At 37.6% G+C, this 13,677-nt stretch overlaps 2 protein-coding genes across 4 annotated transcripts in view; one reads left to right on the top strand and one right to left on the bottom strand.

Annotated features, from left to right (window-relative positions):
- The window catches only part of CACNA1C (calcium voltage-gated channel subunit alpha1 C), a gene marked incomplete at its 5' end in the record, with an annotated part of 716,579 nt that extends 707,301 nt beyond the window's left edge, over positions 1–9,278 (bottom strand). The window contains one exon of the mRNA XM_080812080.1: positions 9,140–9,278. Coding sequence (XP_080668206.1) covers positions 9,140–9,278 — 139 coding nt within the window. The remainder of the gene's footprint in view (positions 1–9,139) is intronic.
- Positions 1–13,677, top strand: part of DCP1B (decapping mRNA 1B) — a 56,068-nt gene that overhangs the window by 25,273 nt on the left and 17,118 nt on the right. For all 3 annotated transcript variants that reach the window (XM_080812079.1, XM_080812077.1, XM_080812078.1), the window contains one exon: positions 12,057–12,123. In XM_080812079.1, the coding sequence (XP_080668205.1) occupies positions 12,057–12,123 (67 nt within the window). The remainder of the gene's footprint in view (positions 1–12,056; positions 12,124–13,677) is intronic.

The raw sequence follows: 13,677 nt of genomic DNA, 5'->3' as shown, positions 1-13,677 counted from the left end.
AAATATTTTTTTTAAAGATTTTATTTATTTGCCAGAGAGAGAGAGAGAGTACACACAAGCAGGCAGAGAGGCAGGCAGAGGCAGGGAGAGAAGCAGGCTCTCAGCCAAGCAAGGAACCCGATGCGAGACTGGATCCCAGGACCCTGGGATCATGACCTGAGCCGAAGGCAGCGGCTTAACCAACTGAGCCACCCAGGCGTCCCAAAAAAACTTGGCTAAATATTTAACACTTTACAAAAGAAGGTATATAAATAGCCAGTAAAGAGATGCTCAATAATAATCATCAGGAACTTCTAAGTTATTGTTTGTATCAATTGCTTATTCCTTTTTGTTGCTGTGTAGCAACAGAATAGTGCATCAGAATAGGACAATCTATTATCTTATTCTCCTGTTGGTGGGTATCTGAATTATTTCTAGTTGTGAACTATTGTGAATAAAGTTGCCATGAGGACTCTGGCCCGTGGTTTTTAGGTAGATATATGCACTTATTTGTTTTGTGTTTTTACCAACCACTTTATATATAGTATAAAAATGTTTAGCTTTAAGAGATACTGCTGAACAGTTTTCTAAAGTTGTGTGCCTATTTATTCTCTTTCCAATAACATATAAGAGTTCCAATTGCTTCCTATCTTTGTCAACACTTAACATTGTTCCTTTTAACTTGAGCTATTCTAGGTGTTCTGAAGTGATATCTCATGGTGGTTTTAGTCTGCATTTTGTCATAACTAATTGTTGAGCACTTTTTTGTATGCTTATCACATATTGGATGGATATGCAAATTATGAGGATACCACATAACTTAGTAGAGTGGCCAAAATTTTAAAAGCTGACATTATCCTAGTGTTAATGTGAATGTGGTCATTCACCTGAAACTGTCATACATTGATGGTGGGAGGGTAATATGGTTAACCACTGGCGAATGGTTTGGTAATTTCTTATAAACTTAAATATAGTTATCATATGATCCAACTGGTTCCACTTATAGGTGTTTACTTAAAAGAAATGAAAACATGTCCACACAAAGACTTATACTCAAATGTTCATAACAATTTTATTTATAATAGCAAAAAAAAAAAAAAAACCAAACTAACCAAATGTCCTGGCAATAACCCATATGTCCATTCACCAGTAAGTGAATGGACAAGCAAATTTAGTGTATCCATATCCATATAAGGGAATACTACTTAGCAATAAAAAGGAATGAACTACCAATCATTCAACACGTGGATGAATTTCAAAAACAACTTGAGCAAAAAAAAGCCATCTACTGTATGATCCCATTTATATGAAGTCTAAGAACAGGCAAAACCAATCTATGGTGATAGAAGGCAGAAAATGATGTGTCTGCTGGGTTGGTGGTGGAAGTGCTGTAGTTTTTGCCTGGTAAGGAGGATGACAATGTTTTAGGTATTGTTTTGGGTGGTTGATTACCTGAGAGTATATTATTGCCAAAGTTCATCAAACAAAACATTTTAAGTTCTGTGCCTTTTATAGTATATAAAATATTGTTCAATTTTTAAAAGTAGAAATAATTGAACCTTATCAAAGAAGACCTTAAATAAATGAATATTTAAATTTCATGGCTGGCCTTTCTGTTTTATCCTAGCATTTATTAACCATGGTTCATCTTATTTTGATCTCTTCTTCTAAGTTGATTAGAATGCTATACTACCTCTTCTCAAGTTTGTATCTTGGCTTCCTCAACCTGGTTGTAGAACTATCCTTATTCTAAAACACATCTTCAGGATATTAAACAAATAATACCAAAACCTTTCATGTAATTTGACCTCAACTGAAAGTTTTAAGTAATTTGAGGTGATGGAAATAGTTTAATTTGAGTTTCTAGTTTTCAGATTGTTGGGAATTTCAGATTGTTGGGAAGACCCCTTTCCTTTGGCTTGGGCCATCCACTTTCTGCACATGACCAAAGAAGAAAGGTTTCTTTTTGCCAAATATGTGAAAACCTGTGCAACGTAATCTTTTTTTCCTGAGTGAAAGGAATTAACTTTCCATTTCCCTTTTAAGAATCATTTTTTTGAAGTCAATTTTCTGGCAGAGGAAAGCCCTAGCATTTCTCCTGCAGTCCTTTTCCTAGAACAAAATATATAGTAAACAAGTAACATACGGTAAGCAATTAATAAGATTTTTCTTGATGGCTGCTAGGAAGGATATTTCGAGGTGTAGGCTTTAATTTTTTCCAAAGCTCCAGTTGAAATGTACCTGGGCATAGTCAATGATAAATAATAGCAGTATGAAAGCCAAATTTGCAAACAAAGGTAGGTCATAATTTGGAAACAACATTGCTCACTATACAATGCATGTTATGAAATGTTTTCTCTTTCACTATACTGCCACTAATTGGTTGATTATTGATTATCTAGGCTATTGAGAAAGCAGTGGCATGAGTAATAAATTACAGAGGGAAGGGACTACATCTTAATATTTTGTTTTGTGGCACCAAATAACCACCAAAATGAACAGATCTAGATAAGAAATAGACACATACAATGTACTTAAAGTAATTCCCAAATCATTTATATTAATCCTAGAATTGTCCTCTGTGGACATATGTCTGATGTTTTTGTCCAGCTTTGAAGATGTTATGCTTGGGATAATTGAGAAAGAGCCAAAAAGTAGCTCAGGTTTCTGAAATTCCTTCCTGTTGGCCATTTCATGGTAGAGATCGAAAATCCCACCTCTCAGGGTCTCTGGGCGGCTCAGTAGGTTAAGCTTTTGATCTCAGTTCAGGTCTTGACCTCAGGGTTCAAGCCCCAGTTTGGGCTCCACACTGGGCATGGAGCCTACTTGAAAGGAAGGAAGGAAGGAGGGAGGGAGGGAATTCCATCTCTCAAGCTAATGACACAAAGCGATAACAGAAGTGGAACTGTGTTGTTCATCCTTACTGTGGCTGAGGATATGAAGTCTCTTTTTTAAGCCCTCTCCTAGACTTCAGGCCACGTGAAGGAATAAAAGGTCTTACAACTTAACGAATTCTAAGACGTTGAGACTTTATCATCTGTTTTCTTAACCTTGGAATCAGTTCAGGCAATTATTACAAAAGCAATTTGAAAGGTTAAAAGTGAACTCTGTGTAAATTTTTTACTAAGAAAATGAAAGTCACATTCTCTGCCCATAGATAATTGAGAGTTTATTTTTCCATTCGAAGGTGTTTAGTGGTGTATTGATCCTCAAATAGTAGTTCTTAACCTTCTTTGGGTCACAGATCCCTTTGAGAATCTGATTAATTTCCTTCCCGCCTGCCCCCGCAAAATTTTTAATTGCCTGTTATGTGACAGGCATTGTCCTTGGGGGAGGGGGTCTATGCTTTGTACTTCCCTACCTCCAAACATGTCTATTTTTATATATGTACATCATTTTGTATGCATACAACTTTAGGGATTTTATTGAACTCCTGAAGCCCTCTAGAGTCAAGAAACATCTTTAAAGTAATTATATGGCTAAAAATACTTGACATTCGTGCTAGGCAGAGTCTTAGTATTTGCAGGAATAAGAAGAAAATGTTCTATTAAGGATCTGTCCAGTGATACAAGATCCTTAAAGTAAACTCATTCAAATTATGTGCAGTATGGAATGGGAGACAAGGAATTTGACATTTCATATGCAATTAGAATAGGTAACCTATACAGTCTTGCTCTTAAGCTATACCTGAGGGCATCGTTGGTTGCATTAGAGAACCAAGGATTCTTTCTACCAGTTAGAAGTCTGTGCTTTTTAGTGAGAAAGAAAGACCACCAAAATTTAAAAATTATAATGTGGTCCCTGAATCTGACTCTGTAAGTTTCCTTTGCCATTCGAACTGGAAAATTGATCTATTTATTATGCATCATTGCTCAGAAAGCTAATGTGTTTTAATATATGATTAAGGGTTATACATCTGCTGTGACTTGAGTGATGAAACTTGTCACTCTGACCTTAACCCAGAATTACTCTTTTGTTCTGTCAATGCTCAATTCATGCTAAAAGGAAAAGATCTAAACTCTAAAGGACACTATTAATCTAAATAACTGGCATCCTATCAATTAAAGATGGCTCTGAAAAGCTTCAAGTACAGTAAAACTTCACTTCTTAGCCACGTGGTACATCTAGGTTTCACGTTCTTGTTTTTTACTGTGTGCTGTTGTGGTACGTGGTAGCTCCTAGAAACACACACACAAGGTAGATGAACAATACTTCTCTTCACCCTGACCACCCAATTTACGCAGCCTTCAGACTTTCATCATTGATTATTAGGGGACTCACTGGGTATAGGACCGTCACATGAGTTTAATGGGAAACTGTATAAGCATTTCTAAACTTATTTGACTTAGCAGTCAGGCACGCTTAGATGAAGTACCTGTATGGCAAAGGTGATACACAGATACCCTGTGAGCGTGAAATTAAAGTGAAGTCACTTTTACTTTATCCTGAACCATAAACACTTTAAAGATTCTTGACTTCTACCAAAGAAACATCTGCATAGTGATGCTATTTGGATTCATACACTACATTTGTGGCTTGGAGAGAGACTGTATTTTCTATTTTGTTTCTGAGCGCCCAGTTTGGCATGATAGAAGTCTAAATCTTGGCAGAGCAAAAACTGGATTCCAAAACACATTCTGAGATGCTTACTGTGTGAAATGTCTTTCCATTTTCCTACGCTAACACAGCGCTTTGCATATAGTAAGTGCTCATTATGGCTACACTGAGTGTTCCTATCTGCTCTTTCAGAGTCTGTCTTTTATATTACTGATTTTTGTCCAAAAATCATTTAGAAAATAGTTTCAAATAATCAATTTGAAACTATTGGATTAAATTTCTTCTTAACCTACAGAAGGAAAAATTGCAAGTCTTCATATACCTATGGGTTTTGGAGAAAGAAAACAATTCTGGCCAAGAATTTATGTCAGAATTATCCTATGTATAGCCTTAGAGCTCTCATTTAATTCAAGTGGGACCAAAACATGATTCAACTGTGTATAACATAGAGCTTTGGAGAAAGTAGTATTGCCTATATCCACAATTTATAGATCAAGGTCAAATTGGAAAAACTGCAGAAACTCTGGCTCACTTTCCTTCAATCAAGATGTAGTATTTGGCTCTTCTCAGTAGGCCACAGCTATATAAAATCTTGGAAATTTTTCATTCATCATGTATTTTATAGGTAGGGTATTTTCTGCAAAGCTATTCCTATGATTATTAAACACTTGGTTAAATAATCTGATTCAAGTATGAGTAAGTCTGCTTTTCATTGGAACAGGTTTTAACCTGTAGAAATACTCTTTTATGTTTAGGTTAAACATGTATTTTTGCAAACTACAGTTGTGTGAGATAAGACTTAATATGCTACACTGAGATTCACTTAAGATAGTATGTTTTCAGTGTATTGCTGGAATAATTGACATTGCATATAAATCTTATGTTTTTAAGATAATTTAGGTACTTGTATATCTAAGCTTCAGATTACTATTATCACACATGACTGGAATTTGAATTCTTTTTTTCTGTTACATCGAAATACTATTAGTTATACTTCGAAGATAAATGCAAGTGATTTTGCAGATTAATTGCATTCTTTGAACTCTTCGTTGCCAGGACCTGACAGGTATTCAATCAGGAAGACTGGTATATGGTAGAATTGTTGTAATAATAAATACACATAAAATGAATACATTAGTGCTCACATAGTGCTGGATCAATAGAAATATACAATCCTAGGGAGCTCATCTCCTAATGAGAAAATTCCATCACCATTACTAATGCCTAAGGTTACCAGATGTTTAAAGCTAAATAAACTTCAGTTAGAAGGAGAAATAAAGGAGCACTGGGAGGAGACTCCCTAGGCTGTAATCCCTGGTAGGGATTGTGTTCATTGAATACAGAGGATCTAGGACATCTGGTCTGTGATGTGTAATTAGCCCAGAATAGTGATAACTATTAATACTAGTATTACAAGGAGTATTGATAGTATAAGCTCTTGAAGTCTGATTTCAGTTCAACTCAGCAAATATTGGTTGACTATTTACCACATTCTACTCGTTATGCTATAGCTCAGAGTCTAGAGGAGGAAACACTTGTGTAAATACTTAATTACGATGTGCTCGGATTTTTGGGGGGGGAGGGATCCAAGGATATACAAAAAAACTAAAGGAATAACAGAAAAGTTGAGGCTGTTTATCCCTAGAGGAATGGGAAAACCTGAGTCTTCAGGAGGACTATTAGCTGAGAGAGGGGGAAAGACATTTTGGGGAACCCATGTTTGTTATTTGTGGTCTAGGAGATTTTGAAGTTAATCAGCAGGGTTATGAACAAAAAGAAAATATAAATTTAAAGATTTTTATTTATTTATTAGACAGAGATCACAAGTAGGCAGAGAGAGAGGGGGAAGCAGGCTCCCCGCTGAGCAGAGACCCCCCCCTCCCCCCCGATGTGGGGCTCAATCCCAGAAACCTGGGATCATGATCTGAGCCAAAGGCAGAGGCTTTAACCCACTGAGCCACCCAGGTGCCCCAAGAAAATATAAATTTAAATGACCAACAAAACAGAATAAGTTGTTCCTATTTATATTTATTATTACCTATGACTTTTTCTGCTTCCTAATTTTTTTAATGGTTATTTACTCTGTTAAATCTCTTAGATTAAAGGAACTGTCCCCTGAAATAAATAAAATCAGGAAGTTAGTGTATCATGAAAAAGATTCCATCTGGCCTTTCATGAACTTGAGGCCAGCAGCAGACCTCTGGAGTCTCATTTTGGGAGGATAATGACCTCTGTGGAGATTAGGAAGGCCTAATGACATAACATGCATTTGTTATAAATAAAAACATCTTAAAAGATAAATCCATCCTTTTCTTTCAAAATAATAAATGCTAGTTTATAGCTGGAGATACATGTCAATTTAATCCAAATTCATATAACGCTTCAGTTGAGAGATTGTTTTTGTCGTTGCTGCTTATGGCATTAACTTTCTAATGAAGTTAAGTTCTTTAGAAAGAAGGTTGTTATACTTCACGGTATTTATTTAGATTTTCCACTGTTTCTCCCAAAATGTTTGTGAGGATTAGTCACCCATAAAATAGAAACTGCTTCTCATCTACTGCGAACTCTCCAATATTTTGAGATCATGGGATTACTGATTTGTGAGGTGCAGTAAAACTATGTCATATGAAAAGAACCAGACCAGGGGCCAAAGATAACAATGCTATGTAGACTCTCTGTGGCCAGTGAAGAATCTGTTTTACAAGATTGTGTCCGTGTTTGGTCAGTAGAGCTAAGGCAGAAGGTGAATGAAAGAACATTACTTTAAAGGCATTAAAGAACATGAGGAAGAAAATAATTTTTAGTGCAAAGCATTCCAAATGGGCTAGAAGTACAGAGTTAACGTGGAACCACCAAACACAGCTTGTGTTTCCCATCTGTGGCTGCCAGGACTTGGGCAGTGTGATTGCTGTCCTAGCACTCACTGCCCTGAAGTCTGGCCAATACTAGAAATCTCCGATTCCTCTTTCTTCCCTCTCCTTTCCTTCCTTCCATACTCCTTTCCTCCCTCCCTTCCATCTTGCCTTTTTCCTCTTGAGATGCCATATGAAGCTGGTTTTAGAAAAGCCTCATTCCTGTCTCTTACAACCAAGTCTACAACTCAGTCAAATATAAAACTTATTTCTGTTCTTACTTCATTTGTAAGGCTGGGGAGGAGCGTATTTCAGAGCAAACAGATGGAACCAGTCAAGATGTCTTTGGCTAAGTCATTTCACCTTGTGAGACCACACATTCCTCGTTAGTGAAATAGGCAGTTGAACTGCACACTTCTCAGCTGCCTTCACGCTCTGAAACTTCACGGTTCTAACTTTCTAATTTCTTAACCACCTTGTGGTCTTTCGGGGGGTCATAGCTGTGTGTGTGTGCTTACTACCAAATACCAGTAACCAGTCATCATCAGTGTGGTCAGTCTTACAGAAACTGGAACTAGATAAATGGTACCATAAATCAAGAAATAGGATATTTGAGCAAAGTCTCAAAAACAAGTGTTTACATCAAATGTCTGATTAGATGTTCTTGGTTCTTACATTGGGATTATTATTCCACTTGTTTGGGAAAGACTTGATGAGACAAATGGGGTTTGAAGGAATTTTAAAATTTTGGTTTACCCTGAAGTGCGCAGAAGAGATGTGTGTAATTTACGCTGCCACATTACCATAGTTTTCCTAGTGAAAAAAGAGAATTTAAGTGCCTTCTTTGCTGCATTCCAACTAAGAGATATATATCCCTATGATTTTGAGTGAAATTATTATTAAAGAGAGAGAGAAAGGAGAGCATTAGCAAATCAGATATCCTTCTCATGCCTATTTAAACTTTACCTATGTAATTATGTATTATCTACGTGTACTATTTTAAAGTTGCACAAATATTACCATGAATCCTTGTTAAAAGATTGCAAGCTACCATTCATGATTTGGTGTTGAAGGATATTTTGGGTAAAATATGAAACAAATGATAAATGCCTTCAAAGAACAGATTATATAGAAATATTTGTTGGGAACATAAACTAGATGAGGTTAATTCCCAAAGAACAGCCAGAATGAACTCACGCTCCATGCTAAAAAGAATCCAAGAATTCTAAATGAATGTACATTTAAGGACATTTTCATATTGCCTCTGACGACCTCTTAACTAGCCTCTTAACATTTTATCAGCTTTAGATTTTTCTGCTGAAGAAAACAAAAAAGAAGAAAATGCCATTATCAGATACAGTCAGTTTGCTCTGTCTTCTGTGTGTACCTATGATATTCAGACATGAAATCTAATAGAGAGATTTGGCTGTCCTTAATCATCCACGCAGAATTAAAAGGAAGAGGGAAAGCTGATGCTTCAGTAGCTATGTAAAGGCAACATTACCTTGCCTGTTGCCCCAAACACCGGTTTTGTTTCTGACTGAGAATTTCCAAAGCATGAGATAGACCACGACAGTGCAATTTTAGGCAAAATTTCACAACCGTGTTGTTGAAAAGTCTTGGATTAAATACAAAGAGGACCACCAAAAAAGATGAGTCCTTAGGTCACACATTCTAGAGGTCATTAGAATATTTTGGAGTACATTTCAACCTGTTCTTCCTATTCTTTACCCCACTTTTGGGTTTCTTACCTCCGGGAGGGATGTAGAAGCAGTTGAGTTGAGCTTCATGCACCAAAGTGCCCTTAAACTTCATCTCTGCTTCAGTGGCGGGGTGACTGGGAAGTGGCTGGTATGCGGGTGCAGTGGGCTGGCCGAAGGCTCGAAGCATGCTGACCTTCCAGATGTGTACTAATAGGTCACTGTTTTCAAGTAAATAAATATCCTCCCCGCGAGCTTCTCTCCTTGTAATTTCTTAAAGCCCAGAAGTCATTCCCACAGTAACATTTCGGTGTTCCACAGGTCCACACGGCAGGTCCCCATCACTGCAAATTCAGGTCACTGTGATTACTTTTTCAGACTCAAGAATTCGAAAAACCACACCTTCTTTTTGGGTTCTTTTCAACCAACTTTTTTCTTCCTTGCTTGCCGTACTCACTGCCTCCCGAAGGATGGGCATCTCACCCAGTGGCTTTTACAGGAAAACTGGGATTGAAATGTGAAGTTAATGGTTTCTGTCAGCCTGTCAGCTCATCACCTTCCTGAGGCATGATGATCTCTGGTTTTTATATATCACCACGAGCTGCTTTGATATACCCTCTTGTGTGAGAAGACTGATAGGTTTGTCCAGGGGTTGGGAGGCCTTAGGCCTAAGAGGCAGAAAAGTTCGGCTGGAATGTGCACGTTCATGGAACTGTGGCTGGCTCCTGCTGGAATGCAGCGCAAGTCGCAAAACTATTTTAAGGAGAAAAAACTTGGGCCCAGTTCGACAGTAGCCAGGACTGTTGGTAAATCTGGTTTTTTCTCCACGGACTGGTTACATTTTACATTCAAACCAAACATGAACTGGGATGAAAAATGCCATTTCAAAATGAGCCCATTTTACTCTTGAAGTCATGTTGTTTTAGAGATAAATGGTCAGGCCCTAAGGAAATCGCCACAATGTCTTAAATAGTCATTACAAACCTGGTCTTCCCTTCATTCTGCGCTGACATCTGAAAGATGTTTTCATAGCATTTTTCCTCCCTAAATCTACATCTCAGTTATTTCATGGTAATGACATTGTCAGACTCTTTTCTGCTTGTATCAACAGTTGCCTTGGCATCCTGCTCTTATGAAAACTGGATTCCGTATGTCAAATGCCACAAATGTGTAACATCAAACAAAAAAACAAATGACACTCAGAGCATTTCTATGAATACATCCTACATATTAAGCACAAACGGCTCGTTCCACACTGCCACTGGGCCTGGAGGTTCCTAGTCATGCTGTGGTTTTCTCCCCTGCTACCTACCACCTTTCTTTCTGATAGTTTTGGAAAGCCCGATCTCCCAGAAAAGGAAGTTATCACCAGAACCAAAAAAGGAGACGTGGCTGTTAGTTTTATCACTAAGATTAAAACCACCATAAGACACAAACGTATTCAGATTTATTATCTTTGAATGTCAGTGATCAGTGTACTTGTGCTGCCAGAGATACAAGCCATAGCAGGTTAGTGTGTCACAGTGTCTGTGGGCAGACAGAGTAGGACGTTGGTGGGGATGGGCTGTAACAATCTTGAATGAAAAGTTTTAAGATACACATTTAATGATCTTGAAATGAAGAATTACTTTTTGATAGTAAGGCACATAGGCTTCAGAACTCAGATGTTCTTTTTTTCCAAAAGATTATCAATGTATTAAAGAGGAATATGTGTATGTATTTCTAAGATAATAAAATGGTCCTATTCTAGAAATGCTGGAGGGTTCTTTCCATTTTTTTTTTCCTCTTCACATAGGGGTTGGTAAGAAATCCTGGCACACTAATCATACAAAAAGTTTAAAACCCCGTTGCCACCTTTTGGCAAGTCAGTAATTCAGATTTATGGGGTTCCTTTTAAACATACCTGCCTAAAATAGCACTAGGAAGACATTTCCCGAGGCTTTTGTTATCTGAATCATTACTGACAAGAAGCAGAAATCCCACACTGAGGTATTGGTCAGGTGGGGGGAAAGAAGTTGTCAAAGCATCACAGCTGTTTTAATGACCAAATAACATTCAGAAAATTAAATATTTTGAATGTTTAGATTTTAAGAGGTTTTCCTTCAAAAAAATATATTTTGTTGGTTTTTGTTTCCCTATCATAACATTGCTGCTGTTTTCAATGAAGCATTTGAAAATGTATCTGTAGCTAATGCATTATTTATATGATTAATACCACCAGATCCTCAATTAGATCTTTATAAATGTATTTTGGAACTGTTCAGCCTTTGCTATAAAAATGATGTAGATAGGCACATATTAAAGTACACAATTTATCTGAAAATTGTTATATGAATCTGTAGCTCCATTATACCACATTTTTCTTTCATTGCTAAACGATTAAGTTATGGTTACATCTCATCTTTCAACAGTTGTAAATTTTCCATGCAGGCATTTTGAAGTCAGAGATTTGTTATTGAATTTTATTTTTTCCTGCACTGTGTCCTAACTCAGAGCTTACAGAGCCAGTTTCTTTGCGAACATATTCCTGGGAGGAAGAGGAGGAGGAGGAGGAGGGAGAGAGGTTTGTAGGCCTAATTTCGTGCATCAGGTTTCTGGATACTTCACAGTAAAGATGAAATATATGTGCAAATGGAGTCTGGACACAGTGATGTTTCAAAGCCAGGACTTCAGAAATTCTGACTTCATCCTCAATCTGTATTCATTTATTTAAGAAGCATTTGCCAAATGCCTGTTATGTTCAGGTACTATATTGTTGAGGACGGCACACTTTATGGGGGAGGGGGTGTCCCTTCATATGTGTAAGACCACACTTCAGAGTTCTCTGTGGGCCTAGACAATTCCCACACTAGGTTTTCCAGCTTAAACTCCGGTGGTGGGTTTCATTTATCCATGAGTACGTATTTTCTTCAAGTTCCATTTTGTAGTTTTGAAGGTGCTCATAATTTGTTTGATGTGTTTTTTGCAGTGTCCATTTATGGGATTTGGTTTTATGATAAGGAAGAATGCCAAAGAATTGCAGAGCTAATGAAAAAGTAGGTGCTGAAAGGCTAAGTATTTTCTGGACCTGATGCTTTTGTCTGTGTTTCTCAGTGTAACTCCACTATACTCTAAGCAGAATGTACCACTTACAGCAGTCCTTTCCACTGTGGCTAGGAAAACATTTACTATTACTTAAAGGAAAAATAAACATAAGTCACACGTTTCATATTTTTAAAATTTTTTTTAAATTTATGTTTAATTAATTTATTTTTTATTGTGTTATTGTTAGTCATCATACAGAACATCATTAGTTTTTGATATAGTGTTTCAAGATTCATTGTTTACGTATAACACCCAGGGCTCCATGCAATCCGTGCCTTCCTTAATACCCGTCATGGGGCTCACCCCCTCTCCGCCCCTCTAAAACCCTCAGTTTGTTTCTCGGAGTCCATAGTCTCTCATGGTTCATCTCCCCCTCCGATTACCCCCACTTCACTTTTCCTTTCCTACTCCTAATGTCTTCCATATTTTCACTAGGTAAGATTTATCATGTAGAATAGTTCACCTCATTTTTGTTCTGCTTGTGGGAAATACCTATAATATGAATTATTCCAGATGGCAGTTTTCTTCAGTATTTTCCTCATTTGTAAATTAGCAGGTTTTTTTTTTTTCTCTGAAAAGTTATCAGTATAGCTGACAGTAAAAAAAAACATTCAGAACATTTTAAAGGCTGCTACACTTTCTCTAAGATCTTTCCTTCCGGCCCTAAACGCCTTCCTTTAACTGCATATCCAGGGTTGTGGGAGCTCAGTTTCCTCACGTCTCAAATGCTGTGAGTACTCAGGATAGACTTTATTTTCAGTCTTGTTGGAAATATCAGAGTCAGTATTGGTTTAGCGATCAGGAGGCAGTCCCTTTTTTTGTTGCTGGTCTCTTTCTTTTAATCTCTTGATGCCTCGTGATTTGTCTTGCCCGCGTTTTGGGAAAGTTAAATCAGGGTCTGACTGTCCTACTCGTGGCTCCTTGACTGCACTGAAAGGGAAGCCTGGGTAAGCATGCTGTCTCCTCTGTGACTGGTCAACTCTTTGATCAGTCCTTGAGCCCCGAGGCTGCTCCCTGAGAGGCAGTTAATTCCCTGCTTTAAGGGGATGGTTTAGAGCCTTGGGACAAAATCGGTTTCCTACCCAGGCTGTATCTCAGCCGGTGACCCGGCTCCACCAAACACACAATATGGCAGCTGTCCACGCAGATTGGACAAAACATCTCCATCTGTGAAGGCACCCATTTTCTAATTTTAAATCCCGGGGCAATGAAATTACTAAAAAGTGACCCCCAAAAATGAAATGTGGGGAACACTTTTTTATAAATAGGCTTCTGAAAATCTAGCCTGCGATGATAGCTAATTGTAGGTAACCAGCTCATGTTACAGATGGTGATTAAGTGGGTTCAAACTGGTACTTACCCCCATCACCACTAGTTCCTAACACATTCATGTTATTGTAAACCGTACAACGGATCATAATAGCAGGATTTCATATAGATGAAAAAACAACCCGCGGCTCAGCCGAGAGACCATGTTCAAATTGTTAGCATTCGGCAGTAGTTAC

Source organism: Martes martes (genome assembly GCF_963455335.1).
Source record: "Martes martes genome assembly, chromosome: 8".
Lineage (NCBI taxonomy): Eukaryota > Metazoa > Chordata > Mammalia > Carnivora > Mustelidae > Martes > Martes martes.
Note: the sequence above shows the minus strand (reverse complement) of the source record. Positions and strands in the feature narration are given on the sequence as shown.